At 40.9% G+C, this 20,885-nt stretch overlaps 1 protein-coding gene across 5 annotated transcripts in view; it reads right to left on the bottom strand.

The window, feature by feature from the left end:
- The window catches only part of LOC126418458 (protein piccolo-like), a 344,054-nt gene that overhangs the window by 267,301 nt on the left and 55,868 nt on the right, over positions 1 to 20,885 (bottom strand). For all 5 annotated transcript variants that reach the window (XM_050085227.1, XM_050085225.1, XM_050085226.1 and 2 more), the window contains exon 3: positions 16,462 to 16,736. In XM_050085227.1, the coding sequence (XP_049941184.1) occupies positions 16,462 to 16,736 (275 nt within the window). The remainder of the gene's footprint in view (positions 1 to 16,461; positions 16,737 to 20,885) is intronic.

The raw sequence follows: 20,885 nt of genomic DNA, 5'->3' as shown, positions 1-20,885 counted from the left end.
CTAGTGGCAAAAATACAATTCAAGGATGGAAGTAGTTTGAAATAATGAAACAATACAGTGGTATACTCTGATATGATTTCTTGTCTGAAAAGGGGGCAGAGATATTGTCACAGACAGTAAAGATCAAACGAGGCTGTACTAACTACAACCTAGCAAATGTCTCTTCAGATCGCACTCTACGGATCAGCAGCACTGACGATGTGGGAGTAGACCACCCAACCGATGCATCAGTCCAAACCCTCCGAGTCAACGTAAAAACTGATCAGCCTCAGCAAATTCCCATGCAGAGCAGGAAAAACAATCTACATCAAATTTAAGTCTCCCCAGAGCAAAGGAGCAGTTATGTTATTGACTGAGCGATTGGAGAAATGCAAGTTATTTGACAAGATGCATTGTTATGTTATCAGAATTGTGTGCATGGCTATTATGGTAAGGTGGAAAGACACTAGAGCCCCAATGACAACAGTGAACATGAGCAACGAAGAGATTGTATTCTCATGAGGAACAAAGTTTGGTGAAGTGTCAAACATAAGTAAAAGTGACGTCACAGTGATTCCAAATGAGGTATTGGACCTCACAGTCATAAAGATGGATTTTTTGTGGTAGTACTCAAAAACTGCAACAAGGAATCAGAGTTAACAGTAAAGTGAAGAACAAAATTTGGTGGAAGACAGAACATTTGACAGTTTATGAATAAAAGAGTTTTACATTTGTTTTGTTGGAATACGTGGATCTTTTCCGAGAATTTTCAAATTTACCTACCAATCATTTGGTACAGCATCACACACATACCAGAAATGCAGCATAAATCACTCAGAAATTTTACCGAATACTGCACAGCCAATGATAGTTGGTGGAAGAAATGATTAAAGAACACCTGGAAGCCAACAATTATAAAACCAAGAGATCCTGAAGCTCCATAGTGGTCTTCGTCAATAGTTATTGTTGAGAAGAAACCAGTCTCTGGAGCACGACAATTCCGTTTTTCTATCTATTACTGAACTCTGAATGCAATAGCCCACCAGATATTCACCTCTTATCAAACTAAGTGGAAACGCGAGGTTATTTGCGCAGATGTCGAATTTTTTCAGTTTCTGATTCAACATATGGATATAAACAACTGACAATGCTTACAGGTGATCAAGCAAGAACTTCATTTGTTACTGGTACAGGAATATATAATACCTCTGTATGCCATTTGGATTTTGCAATGCACCGGCTACCCCTCTGGACCTGATGGCTTCCATTTTATGAGGATTCACACCAACACAAGCTATTGTATACTTCAAAGATGTAATAATTTTCAGTGAAGACATGAAGCAGCATATGGAGACACTTCAAAAAATTCTGAGCAGCTAAGAAGTGCAAAATCTGTCTTTAGCAACAGATAAATATCATTTTGCAGAAAGTCAAGGCGAGATTTAAAACTGAAGCTGTCAAGAATTTTTCTGAACCACAGAATTTAAAGGAACTGTAACATTCCTGGGATTAGCAAATTTCTACAGACGTTTCATAACCAATAATGGAAATGTAGCATGTCTAATGACACAGCTACTGAGAAAAAGGAGCCACATTTAATTGGTCAACAGAATAGAAAAAAGGCAATGGAAGAACTTAAACAAGCTCTAAGCACAGCTCCAATGTTACCATAGCCAGATTTCAATAAGCCCTTCATTCTTTAAACAGATGCTTAAAAATTTACTGTTGGTGCTATATTATTTCAAGAAACTAATGGCACCTATTACCATTTTATTCCAGCCAATTAAACAAAGTGGAACGTAATTATACCATCACGAAAAAGGAGCCTTGTGGTCTGATTTTTGGTACCACACACAACATACGTTTCTTGACAGAAAGAGAATTGATCATGCCACACTGAAAAGATTGTCAAGTTTCAACGACTCAACTTCCTAATTAACAAGAAGGGCATTAAGAGTAAGCAAGTTCCAGCTTAAGGTTATTCACTGACCTGTTAAGCAACATGTGAATGCTGACGCAATGAGTCGAAAGGTTTGTGTTTGCATTACAATTAGTCATGAGGGAGAGTTAAAAATCAGCCCACAAGGAGAAGTCACAACACAAAATATGGAAGAATGGTTACCATTTTATGGACTATCTAGTAAATGAAAGTGCTTGGTTATTCCAGAAGGCATGAGAGAACAAATCATGATGGAAGAACAAAATTCTCTATTATCTGGACGCTGTGGCAAAAAAACAACAAATATTAAGATAGTAACAATATTATGAGAAGGAAAGTTGCTACTCACCATATACCGCGTATAGCGGAGATTCTGAGTCGCAGATAGGCAGAACAAAAAGATCCTCACAATTAAAGCTTTCGGTCATTCAGGCCTTTGTCAACACTAGACATCCATAAGTGCATGCACGTGCGGGGACGCGCGCAACCGCACGCGCCCACACGCACACATGCGTGCGTGCGCAAACGCAACTCTCGCACACACAACTCATTAAAATAGCTGAGGTGTATTAGCGGCCAAGTCGTAATGCTGACTTTCTAAGTTGGTTTCACAATGTGTTTCTTATGGAATAATTTGGGAGGGACTAAGGCACCATTACAAGAACTGCCAGAATGATGCTAGTGAATCATTAGAAAGGGTAGAATTGGATGTTGTTGGACCATTTCTAGACTAACGAAGACAATAAATACATTTTGATCATGTTAGACCGTTTCACCAGATATCTTCTTAATGATACCAATAACTGATCACAGTTTTTTGTAAATGAGTATTCTATAATTTGGGTCACCATTAAGCATAATCAGAAATAAAGGAACAAATTTTATGTTGCTTAAAGAGACTTGTAAACTGATGCATGTAATTTAGCAGCACACCCTGAAGATAATGGCTGCATGAAACGAGTCCACAGAACAATCATTAAGATGGTTAGCCACTACACGGTCAGCATGTGTAATAACTGGGACGTTTCTCTGCCATATGTTGTAAGTGTGTACACTGAAACAATGCAAGCATCAGATGGCTTAAGTCCATATGAAATTGTATATATGAGGAGGACAGATTCATCCCTGGACTTTGCCCAGTCAAACACTTTAAATAGCAATGAAGAAGTAAGGGAATAATACACAAGCTAAAGGATGTATGGAAGGGAGTGAAACAGGGGAATCATCAGGCTTTTCTTCACAAAGAAAACAATAAAATTGCCAAGCAGTCATGGCTCAGTGTTGGATAGGAGACTGTCTGCCTGAGCAATACAGTATTCTAGAAGAGACATGTTAAAAAGTTTTGGAAGGGAGCATAATCAATCTTACAAGCCACTCCTTAGCTCCAACTGTCTTTCTGTTCTTCTACAATTCATGTCAATCATGAAAAGCCATTTCTGGATATACTTCCTGTAGCAGTGCAAGATGGCAACAAGTATCTACCAAGGAGCACACAAGCTGTTCCTAAAAACAGGAAAGGAGCATCGCTACAGTGCAGTCCAGATTTCAAGGCCACAGAGTCACCTTACACTGAACACACAATCCTGTGTGATACTATTCTCCTGAATCTGAGGGGTGCTGAGTGAAGTGCCAATTTGACCCGGAAGAGCCAGTGGGATAAAAACCCTCAGATCAAAATCAGAATGGGTCCACGAAAGCCTCAGTCATAGAGAGTGAGGAGAATGTGATGGTGCCAAGCTGGGTCGTATGCCTTATGTAGGTCAAAGAAGACCATCACCATGTGTTGGTGTTTAGTAAAGGCCTGTTGGATTGCTGTTTCCAATCTGAGTAAATGGTCTGTTGGAGATCATCCTTCCCAGAAGCCACACTGATATGGGGACAAAAGGCCCCGAGATTCAAGTAACCAACATAACTGGAAGCTAACCATCCTCTGTAGCAGTTTAGAAAGTACATTCATCAAGCTGATCGGGCTGTAGCTGTTGAGAGACATTGGGTTCTTTCTGGGCTCAAGGACGAGGATAACTATACTGTCTCGCCATTGCGAGGGGATGGCACCCATGAGCCAAATGCGGTTGAAGACCATGAGCAAATGTTGGCTCTGGGTAATGTCCAAGTGTTGGATCATTTGGTTGTGGATGGAATCCGGACCTGTGGCCGTGCCATGTGAAGAGGTAAGAGCCTGTAAGAATTCCCATTCACTGATGTGTTCATTATATGGGTCACACTTGTTGGAGGTTGAAACAGAAAAGGGGGGGGGGGGGGGGGGGCGGGGTCTGTTCAACTCAGTGTTTCTGCTGCAGAAAGGTAGCAAGTTAGGAAGAGGACACTGATGCTGTCGTACAGTGTGTCACAAGGCGTTCTGCAAGTACCAATGGGTCAGTACACAGAGCACCTTGAAGGATAAAACCCTTGACAGTTGGATGTCACTGGCTGCCCAGTAGGTTACGGAGCTTGGAGCAGACCTGCAATGAAGAGGCACACGTCTCCAGGAAGGAAACATAGTGCTCCCAGCATTCTTTTTAACTCTGCTTAATAAGGTAGCAAGCCTTAGAATGGAGATGCTTAAAAGCAAAAAGGTTGGTCTCTGAAGGGGGTCATTTAAATCGTTGCAATGCATACTGGCGGTCCTAGATAGCGACTGCTATGTCCTTGGTCCACCACAGTATCGGTTAACAATGATGGAGATTGTGGACAGGGGGACAGTAGTGCCAGCGGCGTGAAGAAGAGCAGCATAGATGTCTTGCACAACCACATCAATGCAATCTGAGAGAGACGTGTCAAAGTGCACAGCAGACATATATGAAGGCCAATTGGCTCTGTGGAATGTCCAATACGGGGCCTATCTGTCTGCTGGTGGCAGGGAACAATAGAATCACTGGTCACTGTCATCAAGATAATCGTGGGGTGACCAATGTAGGGAAGCCACGGGAGCAGAGGAGGAGATCGTCAGTTAACACAAAAGGTGCTGTGAGCAGCACTGAAGCAGTTAGGGGAAACATCATTGAGGAGACACAAATCAAAGTCTGTAATAAGTTGGTCAATTAGAAGACCCCTACCTGTTGAAGTGGCACTCCCCCCACAAGCAATAGTGTGCACTGAAGTCTCCAAGTAGGAGGAAAGGTTGTGAGAGATGCTGTATTAAGGCAGACAGGTCACCATAAAGAAGTGAAGTGATCTACCAGGAGGGAGATAGACATTGCAAATGGAGATTGCTAGGGTCATCTGCACTCTTATCGTTATTGTTTCCAGACTGGTGTGAAGAGGGATCCAGTCACTAATACACTGGTGTGAACCAAAGTGCAGACCCTCCAGACGCTATCCCGGAGCCAGCACGATAACCATGAAAACTTGGAGAGTGGTCATGAGGGAAATGCGTTTCCTGAAGAGCATGACAGACTAAAGAATAAGAGGAAACGGGTTGATGAATTTCCGGTAGGTGACGGTAATATCCGTTGCAGTTCCACTGGATTATCATGTGTCCAGAGTAGACATATAAAAGCTGAGGGGAGGTCACGTTATCGGGTCAGTGGTTGTCACTGACGAGGATAGGGTGACATGCATAAAAACTGGGTCTGATTCGGGATGATGAGGAGGGGACAAAGCGCCCCAGGAAGCCTCGTCCCTTGACTTGCCCTCCTTCTTCTTCTTCTTCTTCTTCTTCTTGCTCCTCCTCCTCCTCCTCCTCCTCCTCCTCCTCCTCCTCCCCATCAGAGGGAGGGAGGAAGCATTATCAGTAAGGCAACAGGCAGCAACGATGTCAGGAACAGACAGGGAGCAAACGGCTTTAGGGTCCTAGGGGCGTGGTACCTTGTCTGACTGAGATTGCAAGCTTCCTATCCTGGGAACGCTAGGGAGGGGTTCCAGGAGGGAGCCCCATCCCTAGCAGTAACCAGAGCAGAGGATGTCTTCCCTGACCGAGGAGGAGGAGGAGGAGGAGGAGGAGGAGGAGGAGGAGGAGGAGCTGGAGCAGCTTCTAGAGGGGAGGGGATGGGAGACACCAAACGTGACAAAAGGGAAGAGGGGCAAGATGGTGGTAAGGAGGAGGGGAAGACTTAACGGAAGCAAAGGTAGATAAGAGATTCACAGGGTGAACTCCGTCAAACTTCTTGCATGCCTCAGAGAAGCCAAGATAGTCAAGGATCATTATTTCCTTAATTCTTTTTCCCTTCATGTGCACTGGACATTCCGGTGAGCAGGGAGATTGGAGACCAGAAGCAGTTTACACAGTTAGGTGGTGGGTTGCAAGGGCTTCCCACATGAAGAGGGCAGCTACAGCCTGCACAGATGGGAATGGCATTGCACTGCGAGGACATGTGGATGAAACTGAGGCAGCAGAAGCAACGCATGTGAGGTGGAATGTATGGTTTCACATTGCATCTACAGACCAATAACTTGACCTTCTTGGGCAGGGTATCCACATCAAATGCCAGGATGAAAGTGCCAGGGTCTACACCAGATGAAATGAATGCCATGTCATTCCAGATTATCCCTACATTAATCACCAAGACTGGAGGAGAAGGTCCCAATTGAAAATTACATCCTGTGTCATATTGAGTGCCTTGTGAGAAACGATAGTCACGGAAATGTCTCCCAAATGGTGACAGGCACAGAGGAAGGCCAGCTGACTGGCAGAAATTGTCTTTATAAGGAGAGAGCCAGATATCTTGCTTAACAATTCAACTTCACCGAACTTTTCTTCAATATGTTCCACAAAGAAAAGGAGCATGGTGGCAGCAAACGTCTGCCCATCAGTCCTGATACCGACCAGGAATCGTGGAAAGAGCTTCGCCCCAAGTCAGTGGGCCTGTCCCTCCTCCCAGGGAGTCATCAAGGAGGTTAAGGCCGGGAAGGCAGAACCATTTCTAGGAAGACACGCAGCCACAGAAGAGCAGCCAAAGAGTTTAACACTTCTCATGTGCCAAATATCTGCCCTGGTACGACACACACAGAACAGGGGCTCACCTCATGGGTGCCACCAGCCACAGCAATGACAGCCTGGCAGGACAGTTGCTGTTGGGAGTTCCAATGCCATAAAAAGGTTGGCAAACATTCCTAGGCTTGCACAAGGTGTTCACATCACAGGTACCAGCAGTGTGATCCCTGTAGTGAGGGGCTCAACCAGATCAGTACATAACAGCCCCACCATACAGGCTGGCTACCGAGCTGTGGTCTAGCAAGGAAGAGAAAGGGCTATGGCAGGGAGGGAGGGGAAGGGGGGGGGGGGGAGAGGGAGAGGAGGAGGGGAGGAGAGGAGAGGAACTTACACCAATGACACTATGGAGGGAGTTCTTATCCATCTGACTCATGCTACAGGTTTCAAATTTAGAGTGGGGGGTCAAACCCCCGAGGGAGACCACAGAAAGAAGGCGCAAACATGCCTGGTTTGATTTTTGTGGTATTGTCCTTCATTCTGTATTTGATACTTTAACCAGCTGAGATATACTGGATGTTAAAGACAAAATATTAACTCTTTAACAACAGGCAGATTCAAATAACTCCACCAATAAAATGATTGTGTTATGGAATATGGGAAGAACCTTTACTGACCACACAGCTTTTATTGAACAGATTGTAAAGCATTTCAAGATAATTTGTGGCGAAAGGAATGCAGCTATCCATGAGGTGTTCACAATATTGCATGCTATGAGCACCCAATTACAAGGTAACATTCCCAAGTGTCAATAAATGATGCTGATTAAACATGGTGGGTGTGCAAAGGGGACAAAATAATACAATATGTATTTTTATTGTTTGTGCCCAATTTCACTTTCGAGAAGTAAAACACACCAAGACAGGTAATTTGGCGTATTACGTTTTGGGGAATATCTTTGAAACAATGATATATAAAAAGGTTTCACATAAAAGTTGAAATTTATCTAACATTCTTGAAAGCTGTATAATCATATTGTGTACTAATTTGAAATTTTGCAAAGTACTCATCATCATTACTTAATGTTGAAAAATTAAAACTTTTGTTACAACATAAAGCTTTCAAGCTACCCCATTTATAACACAGCTGGTTTCTGAAATACTCTTTTTGGAAAATTAGCTGTACACAATGTGCTACCAAAGTATTTTCAACATACCTAATTAAAATATCTAAACATTCATTATTAGTCAAGTTATTTATTTTACTTATATTCATTAATAATTAACTCATTATTATGAAACAGAATCATTGCAGAAATGATAATCTGTAAATAAATGCTTATAACATAACATTTTCTTACACTGCGGACGTAAAAATGAACGAAATTCCTTCACATAATATATGTGACAGAGAGCGCAATATAAAACAAAATTCAGAAGGCTTTCAAATTGTCGCAGATGATCCTGCAAATATTCTGATTTGTGTCTGGCATATTTCAGTAGACTGATCAATCATGACAAAAAGAATTAATTGTGTACTACTGAGTGCAGCTTCTTTATATTCTCTCTCAAGTGGAGACTGACATCAAAATCATTCAACAGAAGTAGATCTGAAAATCTTCTCACAAGGATCTTGTAACATTGAAAGCGCTACAGGTATCACGACTGTACCTGCACTGTCGAGTCCTTTGTATCACCAGATGAACAAGTTTCTTGACCTCAGGTGTGGTGGTCAACATGGTTTTTTCATAGTGACCACTCGCCTTGTCATAGTTCTAAAAAGAACTAATGGTGAGTTTGCATCGAGAACTCGAGAATGTCCATCTGAAGTCCTAAATGCCCTTGTGACAGCATCACACACTGATAAACATCTGATCAGGTCAAAATATATTTCAAAGATGTTTTCTTTTGCAGTGAGGGAGAATAAACTTTATTAACGTTAGATTCTTAGGGCAGTCAACTAACCTTAGATTCTTAAGCAGTCAGTGTGAAAGAACCATATAGAGCATCATGTCCGAGGACAAGAAACTTGTTCATCTGGTGAACCCTAAGTGCTCTATGGCACAGGTACATCTACGTCTACCTCTGCATCTACACTCTGCAAATCACTGTGAGGTGCATGGCAGAAGATGTATCCCATTGTACCAGTTCTTGGGGTTCCTTTGTTTTCCATTCAACATACGGAGTGCGGGAAGAATGACTGACGACTTCTATGCATGTAGTAATTATTTTAATCTTATCCTCACAATCCCTATGTGAACAATGTGTAGGGGGTTGTAGTCTATTCCTAGAGTAATCATTTAAGGCTGGTTCTTGAAACTTTGTTAACAGATTTTCTTGGAATGGTTTATATCTATCTTCAAGGGTCTTCCAGTTCAGTTCCTTCAATATCTCTGTGATACTCTCCTATGGATTAAAGTACCCTGTGACCATTCATCCTGCCCTTCTATGTACATATTCAATATCCCCCGTTAGTTCTATCTAGTATGGTTCCCATACACTTGACCAGAATTCTAGAAAAGGTCACACGAGTGATTTGTAAGCAATCTCTTTTATAGACCAATTGCATTTCCCCACTATTCTACCAAAAAATTGAAGTTTACCACCTGCTTTACCAATGACTGAACCTATGTGATCATTCCATTTAATATTCCTACTAAGTGTTACACCCATGTATTTGTACGAGTTGGTCAATTCCAAGAGACACTCACTGATGTTACAGTCATATGATACCATATTTCTCAGTTTTGTGAGACGCAAAATTTTACATTTCTGAACATTTAGAGCAAGTTGCCAATCTCTGCAGCGCATTGAAATCTTATCAAGCCCTAACAGAATATTTATGCAGCTTCTTTCGGATAGTACTTCATTACAGATAACTGCATCATCTGCAAAAAGCCTGATTTTACTATTACCACTGTCTGCAACAGCAAGTGTCCAAACATACTTCGCTGTGTTACATCCGAAGTTACTTCTACATCTGATGATAACTTTCCATCCAAGATAAAATGCTGTGTCCTCCCTCCCAAAAGATTAAATCCAATCATAAATTTCACTTGATACCCCATATGACTGTACTTTTGACAATAAGTGTAGGTGCGGTACTGTGTCAAATGCTTTTTGTAAATAAAGAAACACTGCATCTACCTGACTGCCTTGATCCAATGCTTTCAGTGTGTCATGTGAGAAAAGTGTGAGCTGGGTTTCATATGATTGAGGTTTCCGAAATCCATGCTGGTTGGCATTGAAGATGTCATTCTGTTCAAGATACCTCATTATGTTTGAGCTCAGAATATGTTCTAAGATTCTACAGTAAATCAATGTCAAGGATACTGGATGGTTGTTTTGTGGGTCACTTTACAACTCTTTTTGTACACAAGTGTGACTTGTGACTTTTTCGAGAACTGGGCACAGATTCTTCTTCGAGGGATCTACGATAGATTATAGTTAGATGGGGGGCTAACTCAGCTGCAAATTCACTATAGAATCTGAGGAGGATTCCATTGGAGCATGGAGCTTTGTTCAATTTCAATGATTTCTGCCGTTTCTCAACATCGCTGACACTAATACTTATTTCATTCATCTTTTCAGTGGTACAAGGATTAAACTGGGGCAATTCTCCTGGGTTTTCCTTTGTAAAGAGACATTTGAAAAAGGAGTTAAGTATTTCAGCATTTGCTTTCCTACCCTCAATTTCAGTTCCTGTCTCATTCACTAAGGACTGGACACTAACTCCTTCTATCGCACAACAGACTCATCTCCTGATGTAACCGAAAACTTTGGAGAAAACCTCAGTACACTTGTATGTAAGTTCCCCAGTCATACTGTAATCATTGGTGGAGACTTTAATAATTCAACAATTAATTGGGAAAATAACAGTTTGTTAGTGCTGGGTGTGATAAGACACCTTTTGAAACATGACTAAATGTCTTCTCTGAAAACTACCTACAACAGATAGTTCGGAAACCCACTCATGATGGAAATACATTCGACGTAATGGCAACAAATGCACCAGACATCTTTGGGGATGTCCCCATCCAAACTCATATCAGTGACCATGACACACCTGTGACAACAAAGATTACCAAAGCGCAAATGGCAAATACAACAAGCAGAAAGATACACGTGTTCAGTAAACTATATAAAAAAATTAGTAGTTTCATATCTCAATGGGGAACTTAAAACTTCCAGCACAGGTCAGGAGCATGTACAGGAACTCTGACTCATGTTTAAAAGAGTAGTTGACCATGCACTGGATAGATATGTACCCCGTAGAATAGTTCACAATGGGAGGAAACACCCATGGTATACACTCACTGTAAAGAAACTTCTAAAGAAACAGAGATTATTGCATAATAGCTGTGCAACAACGTGTAGGGTGGTAGACACTGAATGAAATACATTTGACTCTCGCGAGAGCAATACATGATGCCTTCAGCGACTACCATAGCAGAATGTTGCCATGTGACATTTCACGAAATTCAAAGAAATTCTGGTTGAGTAGCAATCTTTGATGTGTAGAGCACACCTGATCCTTGTAGAGAGACCCCACAGTTCTCAACCTTATGACAAGTCCAGGAAGCTGCAACCTAGTTTGTCACAGAACCTTCGATGTCTCTGGTTCAGTCCTTCCACTCAACTCAGAACGAAAGGGCCACCATTAGTGCTGGTGACAATGCTGTAAACTGTGAACTTCATTGAAACTCCAAGTGCAAGGCTGGTCTTCTCACCCCTTTCTGCCAGTCACTGCATGACCCAAGAATGACCTTGGAGCCCAGATAACAGGCATCATTTGTTCCAACGTGCGCCACAATCTGCAGTTGGTTGCACTCTGTTCCCTCAATCGCTCCCACAATAGCCTTTTCAACATGTTGAATGATGTTGTCCGGCATACACACTGAGAACACCTGGTGTTCTTTCCTGTCCCCTGCTACCATTTCCCTAAGGGGTACCATCATTTGCCGTACATTTGAACTGCCGATGATTAATAGACACCCTACTCTTTTGCGTTTGGTTCCTCCTGACATTGGGAAAAACACGTTTTCCCAAAAACAGGTGAAGTGAGTACCATTGCCTCAGTTTCAGTGAAAGACAGTACCTCAGATTTGGTTAGGGGGACCGGTGCAGCACCCCAAGTCCTCCCTGGTCCCCATCCACCCTGTAAAGGATGTGTAGATCTACCACTGAGACGCCACTCGAAGTCAAGTGGATGGGTAATGACAGATCATGTACTTTCTGCAGAGGAGACATGATATACAGCAGAGTATAGTACTTGAGGTACCTCTCATACATGTAACAAAGGTACATGACTTTCAAGAACTCTACCAACACTCCAAACTGCAGCAGCTGCCAATCTTTTGACAGTAGTCAAGGCAATTTCCAGCTGCTTATGAATATCAACCAACTCAGCACGTGTTTGAGAACAGCATTCACAGAGGGGGCTGCATTATGGCTGGAGCAACGTTTAACAAGACAGTGAACAAATAACTTTAAGTTAAACCTGCTGATTGTCTTTTAGCCCGTTGAGCTAAAAAGTTGCTAATTCCTTGTAAGAATTCAAGCAGATACACAAAATGAAATTTCTATTAAGGCAACACAAAAATTTGTGGTAAAAATTACTTGTTTCTTACACCGTTTTGATGTTAATTAAAATTGTTAGCAAATTCAAAAATTGAGTTAATTTATGATAAATGCAAATAATATGTAGTGCTACTCCTCTTTAAGAGAAAACTGATGTAATACAATTTGTTAGTTAGAAAAATCTGCTCCTGTAACTAAATCATGAATATACAATCAAATTCAGAGGTGATGTATACTTTGGCAGAACTGTGAACCACAAATGCTGATTTGCAACGAATTACAGGTACAGTCGTGAGATGTACGTGGCTTTCAATGTTGGTAGAACTATGTGAGAGTTTTTCAGATTTAGTACTATTGAATGATTTTGAGGTCAATCTCCACTTGAGAAACAATATAACAAGGCCACAGTCACAAGTAAAGCCAAGGCTTACCAATATACTGAAATATGCTTGATACAAATCAGGATATTTAGAGGATTACCCACATCAATACGAAATCCTGTTGTGCTCTTTGTCGTGTATATTATGTAAAGAAATTTCATTCATTTTATCTGCATGGTGTAATAAAATATTATGTTTGAAGCATTTATTTACAGATCATCATTATTGTAATGATTTTGTAAAATGATGATGAGCTATTTATTATTTTCAATTAACAAAATTCACATACGGTGAAACAGTAAACTAAAAAACAAAACAAAAATAATGTAAAATAATAATTTAAAACATCAAATATAAATAATATAAATAACTAGACTAATAATGAATGTTTAGGTACTGTAACTCAGTACGTTGAAAATAATCTGACAGCACACTGTGTACAGCTTATTTTCCAAAAATGGTATATAAAAAACTAGCTTTATTTCACATGTATGTATATATGTTGTAACAAAAGTTTCAATTTTTCTACATTAACTAACGGTGGTGCAGTATTCTGCAAAACTTTTACAAAATTTGATTATACCGTTTTCAAGAATGTTAATTACATTTCAACTTTTATATGTAAATATTTTTATATATTTTTCAAAAATGTTCCCTCCAAACCTAACATGCCAAATTACTTTTCAGGTTGTGTTTTGCCCCTTAGAGAGAGAGAGAGAGAGAGAGAGAGAGAGAGAGAGACCTTTAATGTGGTAAAACGCCCACCAAGTTTAATCAAGATCATTTATTGACACTTTGGAGTGTTCCAATGTTAGGTTTAAACATCCTGTTGTTAAGAGTCATGGACAGTATGTCAAACACTAGAACTGATGCTCTTCATACAGGAACAGCCATATAAAGTAGTTCAAATCATTGCTTGAGCAATGTGCTACAGCATCCAGACTAGTTGTTGTGGATCCTACCATTAATTAATGTAAGCAACATCATCTATAATTTACACTGTTGAGTCTTATAATTTAAATACTTTCTGCAAGTTGGCTGCCACACACACTAATGACTGAAAATTAGTTACATGTTATTGTTTCTATACCATTGCTAGGCCAAAGAAAATTTTGAATTGTATGAGATTTATTCTTACCCTGTGATGCGAGAACAGGACAGCATTCATATCATATATCAACTAAAGTATTTTTTTACTGGTCAAAAATGGATCAAAGATATTCTGTATCTATGAATTACCATGATCCACCTGTATGTAAACATAGTCATAAGTTAATTTGCCAAGAATCGGCAGCATTCTTCGATAGTAGAATTTACAGTTGTGAGAAAGAACTGTTTTATGAATAAGATACAACTGTCCTAGGAATTTAATGCTTCTTTATCAGCCATTTCTTAAACAATGTCCTGAAGGTATGTACATTTGACATAACGGTGAACTTAAATATCGATTCATCTTGATGTCACATTTACATGTAAAAATTTTGGTACACCTGAGATGATAGTGGATTAACATTAAAAGATACCCAATGAAATTTATCATGTGTGTTCGATTTGACTTCTGTATTGCAAACTACTTGTCAAGCAGCTGAAAAGCTTTCACTAATGTGAGTGTTACCAGTTTATTATAATGAATCATACATACTCTCATATGCAAATCATTCTCTGTCCAGTTTTCCCTAGCATAACGATCTGATTATGGATATCCAGGAAATGCATGGCTACTAACAATGAGTTAAATTTCATTCAAAGAGCAAAAAGGACTTAAGTCTTTCAAATTTTCCAGTAATATTAATCAATACTTAATCATCAGTGTTGTGTTCTTATTACTTTTATTTATCTGTCTTGTGCATACAGTGCATGTCATGTACCACGCTCTCATAAAAGCCCGTTCACCGATGTCAACCATTACTATGCCTACAAATGAAGTAAAGGATACAATGCCCCCTGACACTGGGACTGGCGAAATATATTCATGATGCCCAGGTGGTCATCAAGAGCAACACTTGGTATCTGGTCTTCTCTTAGGGCAGTCATACAAGGGCTAAAGGCTTGCATGCAGCAGTTGTGTGTACACGTGTATGAACTGCCACTATCTTGAAATTAACTACCTGTCTCAGTACTAGCAGATGCCTGCTGCAGAGTGTCTTCACAGTGATTCACTCTGCCTGCATGAGGTAAAGCTGTTGTAACTAGTGTGGCTGAAGTTGGAGTAATTCTCTTCTTGGCTCACAATGGACTCTCGATGATTCCATAATTATCTTGGACCAGGCTGACAGACACAGTGATGACTCTTCGACATAGCATGTGCATTACTATAGACTGTTTTTGGGGAATAAATTGGTGAAGATTACTTACTCAGTGTTCGCATGTTTCTATTTCTCACAAACGCAATGCCTATACCTCCTCACAGCTACCACAAGGGAGCTTCAACCAAGGAGAGTGTGCCATCACTCCCTGCCCTATCCCCATATTTACATATAACATAATTTGCATTCCACAGTGACACATGAGTATATATTTCAATTTTATCCAGTACCAAACTCAGTATATATTTCTATTTTTGTACACACTTTGTAATTCAGTTGTTTCGTACAAATGTCTTTGGCTAGTAGAGCATGCCAAAAACAGTTGAGCAGAGAGTTTGTAGTTCACACTTCACTCACTCACTCACTCACTCACTCATGAATTAGTTCTTGCTTGTTGTCATGTTGAATAGTACATTTTTATGTTTTTATATTTAGAATCATTTCACAACTTTTGTTACATAAAAATTGCATGTGTATTTACATATCAATATAAAAATTTGATTTTGGAAATTTTATGCAATGGAATTTAATTTCTATTTAATGGGACATTGGAGCATTTATTACATGACCACCTTTTGTGAAAAATATTATGTTTCATGTTATTGTAAAAACATGAAATCAGTGGTACGTGTGATATATGGCAAATAAATGGATGGATGTGTGCATAACAACAAAACAGTATCCTTTTATAAATAATTAACCTGGTCATACAGTACTACTTACACCATCATTTCAACGAGCCACATTTTCAACAGGGAGCCACAAACAAATGCGTATTAAAATTGTTTTTTTGCACCCTCCTCTTCAGCCATGAATTTCAGTTGCTCTATGTTAGCAAGTATGAACTTAAAGAGTACAATTGTAGTAAAAGACAGTTTTCATTATTGTAACTGAACACAAGAGTATTAGTGTACTACTGGGGAGGCGGAGGTTTCACAGCCCAAGCACACAGTTTTAGTTTGCCAGGAAATTTCGTAACAAGATTTGGTCCAGCCAACTCTCGAGCACTACTTGTTAATTTGAGACCCTTAAAAGGATAGACTTACGGAATAACTATAGAAGAGCCAGAGAGGGGCATCATTTCAACACAGTTTTGGTTTCTTTTAATAAGTGGAAGAGTATTGTGGAAGTATTTATTAAAACTTCACTGGCACAGAGTGCAAGACAGGCATAGTCTGTAGCTTAAAGTCTGAGAATCCCTCCATATATTTGCCTCGAAACGATTGAAAAAGTAGAATAAGGGTTGAGATATATATCTACAGTCAGTCTCACACATTGTTAATTAATGAAACTGGCACGGAGTGCAGAGTAGTAAGAGTAGGAGGGGTGGGGGAGTCGTGAAATCATGCCCATCGCATCATACAACTGACTGTCAAGTATAAATGTTTTTAAATACAATGAAATTCACCTCCTTGATATTAGATGCCAATCCTATAATGGCTGATGGCAACCGTGAATCTGCTGTCATCTGCTGCTGCTGCTGCTGCTGCTGTTGAGCAGCAGGAGGAGGAGGAGGAGAACTCTGGTGTATGTGTATTTGCTGCAGGCCTAGCTGCAAGTGTTGGTGCTGTTGCTGTTGAAGCAGCACCTGCTCCTGCTGCTGCTGCTGCTGCTGCTGTGGTGGTGGTGGTGACTGTTGTTTTTCCTCTTGTGGGTCACTCAGTGATGATGCAATTTCCAGTGCTGCAACAGTTTCCAAAGCAAGACATAAATTTTTGGACTGCACAAGCATTGTCTACCTACAGTTTAAAAACGGAGCAATGGTATTTTACATGCACTTTTCATAGTGTAATGGTAAGTCGGGAACCCTATTTCGCATATCATGAGGTGGTAGGAGTCGGACGAGTAAAACCTATGTGAAAAAACCTTTGTTCAACTGGCTTTTATTAATAGCATCATGTAAGAGCCCCTTTCTAGGGTAACAGTGAAGACCTTAACTGCAGCAACAGTGAGGAGAAAGGGTCTTCAGAATGGTGAGGCTGGTGAAAAAGGTACCAATGGGAGTATAAAGAGTACAAAAAATAACAACTGTATCCCAGAGGGGCACCTGCAGACAGCACCTGCCTCCTAGTGAGCAACTGATTTTAGGTGGGGTGGGGTGGGAGGAGGGGGGGGGGGAGGAGGGGGGGGGGGTTATGGCAGCGAATGCAGGATAGTGAGCAGCACATACCAGCCCTCACCTCTCCAGCATCACAGTACAGGTTAAGGTAGTAGTTGTGTGGAGACACGACAGGAGACATCACATTTTTCTCAGGTAATTAATTTTGAAAGCAGAAATGTGTAAGCCACTGTAAATGACGTGTCACTGCTATTAATTAAACAAAAACTAAAAATCTAATATTCTTCATTATCAAGTAGGTTCATATTTCTCAATTAGACTTTACATGTGTAATGATTTTTAATCAATTTTCGCACTCTCGGTCTACTTGCTCTATTTTGTTATTACAAAAGCTTTTGTGTGCATAGTAGATGTAGCATGCAGTTTAGGTTGTGGTCTGAAAATGATTTCTCAAAAGCACATTATTGTTCCTCACCGTTGAAAACAGTTGTTGACTACTTCAGGTGGAAAGCAGCATTGATATTACAACTGCATCCATCTTGTGTAATCGAGGAAATCGATCCTGAGGAAAATGCTTGAAGAAATCTAGACTGTTCCTCTCGTTATTTAATTTCTCATTACATCCCCTGTTACACTACAGGTCAGTTACCTGAAGCTGCAGATCAAAACAAATATTGTCAACAATCACTGAATATGGAGAGGAAGAGAGATTAAAATCACTCTGTAGTACTGTCACATTTTTAAATCAAAACTGGAAATCTTCCTTAAGATTACATAGAATAAATGGATAGTGTTCAAAATAGTCTTTTGATGAAGACAATTTTGGAAAAACAATTCGATTTCCTTCACCCAACAGATTCTTCCCAACATGACAATTTCATTTTGAATGTTTGCATATGGCCAATGAAATGTGTTTTCAGGAAATTCTTATCCTAAAGTGAAGTGTTAACTTGTTTGGATGGCTGGTTCTATAAGTAAGGAATGTGGTGTCACATTTCTATGACAACTGTTTATGTTCAGGAAGACATATGCTACTCATTTCCATGAACATAGCTATCTCGTATAAAAGATAAATTCCATTTAACAACTAGCCTCTACTAAAACCAGTGTATCTTAATGTAATAAGCCAGACTTCTTTGTCAGCTTTTGATATCTTCAAGGAAGTTCTCTATTTTGTGCTGTTGAAGTTCTTGCTCTCATATACACTCATGCTCATAATGCTGATACATGGTGAAACAATGCTCTGGTGGTCAGTTTGTGGGTTTAAATCAGCTCGGGGTATGACCATGCTGTGCATTTGACCTGCAGTCGTCGCACGGTGGCACCGGCAGCAGTCCACATACACAGAGGTGTGTTGGTGCATGTCAGAGTACTGTGCAGCGAGTAACTGTGTAGACATTTTCAGACATGCTAATGGTGACTGTGTGTTGAAAATGGCTCATAGAACACATACTGATGACGTGATGAGGGGTAGAATACTAGGGAGACTGGAGGCTGGTCAAACACAGCAGGTCGCAGCATGGGCCCTCCGTGTGCCACGAAGTGTGATCTCAAGATTATGGCAATGATTCCAGCAGACAGGAAACGTGTCCAGGCACTACAGTACAAGACGTTCACAGTGTACAACACCACAAGAAGACCGATATCTCACCATCAGTGCCCGCAGATGGTGACAGAGTACTGCAGGTAGCCTTACTCAGGACCTTACCGCAGCCACTGGAACAGTTGACTCCAGACACACATTCTACAGATGACTGAACAGACATGGATTATTTGCCTGGAGACCTGCAAGATGCATTCCACTGACCCCTGGTTACAGGACAGCCCATAAAGCCTGGTGTCAAGAACACAGTACATGGTCATTGGAACAGTGGTCCCATGTTATGTTCACGGATGAGTCCAGGTATAGTCTGAACAGTCATTCTTGCCGGGTTTTCATCTGGCGTGAAACAGGAACCAGATACCAACCCCTTAATGTCCTTGAAAGGGACCTGTGTGGAGGTCGTGGTTTGATGGTGTAGTGTGGGATTATGATTGGGCACGTACACCCCTGCACGCCTTTGACAGAGGAACTGTAATAGGTCAGGTATATCGAGACGTCATTTTGCACCAGTATGTCCACCTTTTCGGGGGAGACAGAGGGTCCCACCTTCCTCCTGATGGATGATAACGCACGGCCCCACCGAGCCGCCATCGTGGAGGAGTACCTTGAAACACAATAGATCAGGCGAACGGAGTGGCCTGCCTGTTCTCCAGACCTAAACCCCATTGAGCACATCTGGGATGCTATCAGTCAACGTATCGCTGCAAGTCTTCGAACCCCTAGGATACTTCAGGAACTCCAACAGGCACTTGTGCAAGAATGGGAGGCTATACCCCAGCAGCTGCTCGACCACCTGATCCAGAGTATGCCAACTCATTGTGCGGCCTGTGTACGTGTGCATGGTGATCATGTTCCATACTGATGTCGGGGTACATGTGCAGGAAACAGTGGCATTTTGTAGCACATGTGTTTCAGGACGATTTTCTGAACTTGTCACCAATACCGTGGACTTACAGATCTGTGTCGTGTGTGTTCCCTACGTGCCTCTGCTATTAGCGCCAGTTTTGTGTAGTGCCATGTTGTGTGGCACCACATTCTGCAATTATCCTTAATTTATGAGCAAAAGGGTATTATTAGTTGTAGAAACAACACTCATTACATTTTTCAAAGTGACATTACTGAACATGCATTCTCCATGCAAAGAATCCTTCTGATTTCACTGGGTATTGTAAGTTTTCCTTTCTTCTTCTTCTTCTTCTTCTTCTTCTTCCTCCCCCCCCCCCCTCCAATTCGGTTCCATTATGACTCCAGATTTATTTACAATATGGCTGGTATTTCGTCTCTAGATAATGAAACTAATAAATTCCATGATAAACTTACTTTACACACTTTATTCAGCATTGCTAGGAAAGTTCTTCATTGCTACAGACAAGTCTAGGAGCTCTTCTTGACCTCAAGTTCACTGTTTAACTGTCTGTTAAAAATGCCTAGTTGCACTGTAACAAACTCTTTATGAAGATTTACAAGAGTACTGAACGTTGCCTACCATATCATGTAAGTGATGTAGTGACTACCATGTTAGATAACAGCACCTTATGAAACAAGATTCCTCGCACGGGAGACTGAAATGCAAAGTCATTACTGGTCTTTCACACAACTGACTAGCCATTGCTGCTTAGGTGGCTGCACTAACCGTCTCCCCGTTCACAGTTGACTATTCCACTGTGTTGTCTTAACCAAAGGGTGCACGCGCATTTATTCTCATTCCCCACCCCACAGCAACTTGTCTGCTAGCAAGCAGGAGCCTGAGCAGACATGAGTGGTCATTAAGCCCTGCATATCTCCATGTAGAAGAGGACAGAGAGAAAGCTTCACCTCACCCTGATCTCCGGGAGGGGAACACACTGATTATACATATGTGAAAGCAAGAAAAGGAGAAAGAAGGAAAGAATGGTAAAGATTTGAACATACAATGTCCAGACACTGCTACAAGCAGGAAAGCTAAAAAAAAATGCAAAACAATGAAAAGGAACAGATTACATGCACTTGGCATGTGTGAAATGAGATGGGGATGAAATGAGGAGGCAGAAAGTGGAGATCAGCTTTTCAACTCAGAGGAAATCAAGAGTGGCGAAAACAGTAGGAATACTGATACAACAGAAATTAAAAAATAAGGTAATGAAGTGCAATATATTGATGGAAGACTGATGGTGGTATGAGTGCAGGGTAG

The sequence above is a fragment of the Schistocerca serialis genome, chromosome 9 (genome assembly GCF_023864345.2).
Source record: "Schistocerca serialis cubense isolate TAMUIC-IGC-003099 chromosome 9, iqSchSeri2.2, whole genome shotgun sequence".
NCBI lineage: Eukaryota > Metazoa > Arthropoda > Insecta > Orthoptera > Acrididae > Schistocerca > Schistocerca serialis.
This window is presented reverse-complemented; position numbering and strand designations above follow the sequence as displayed.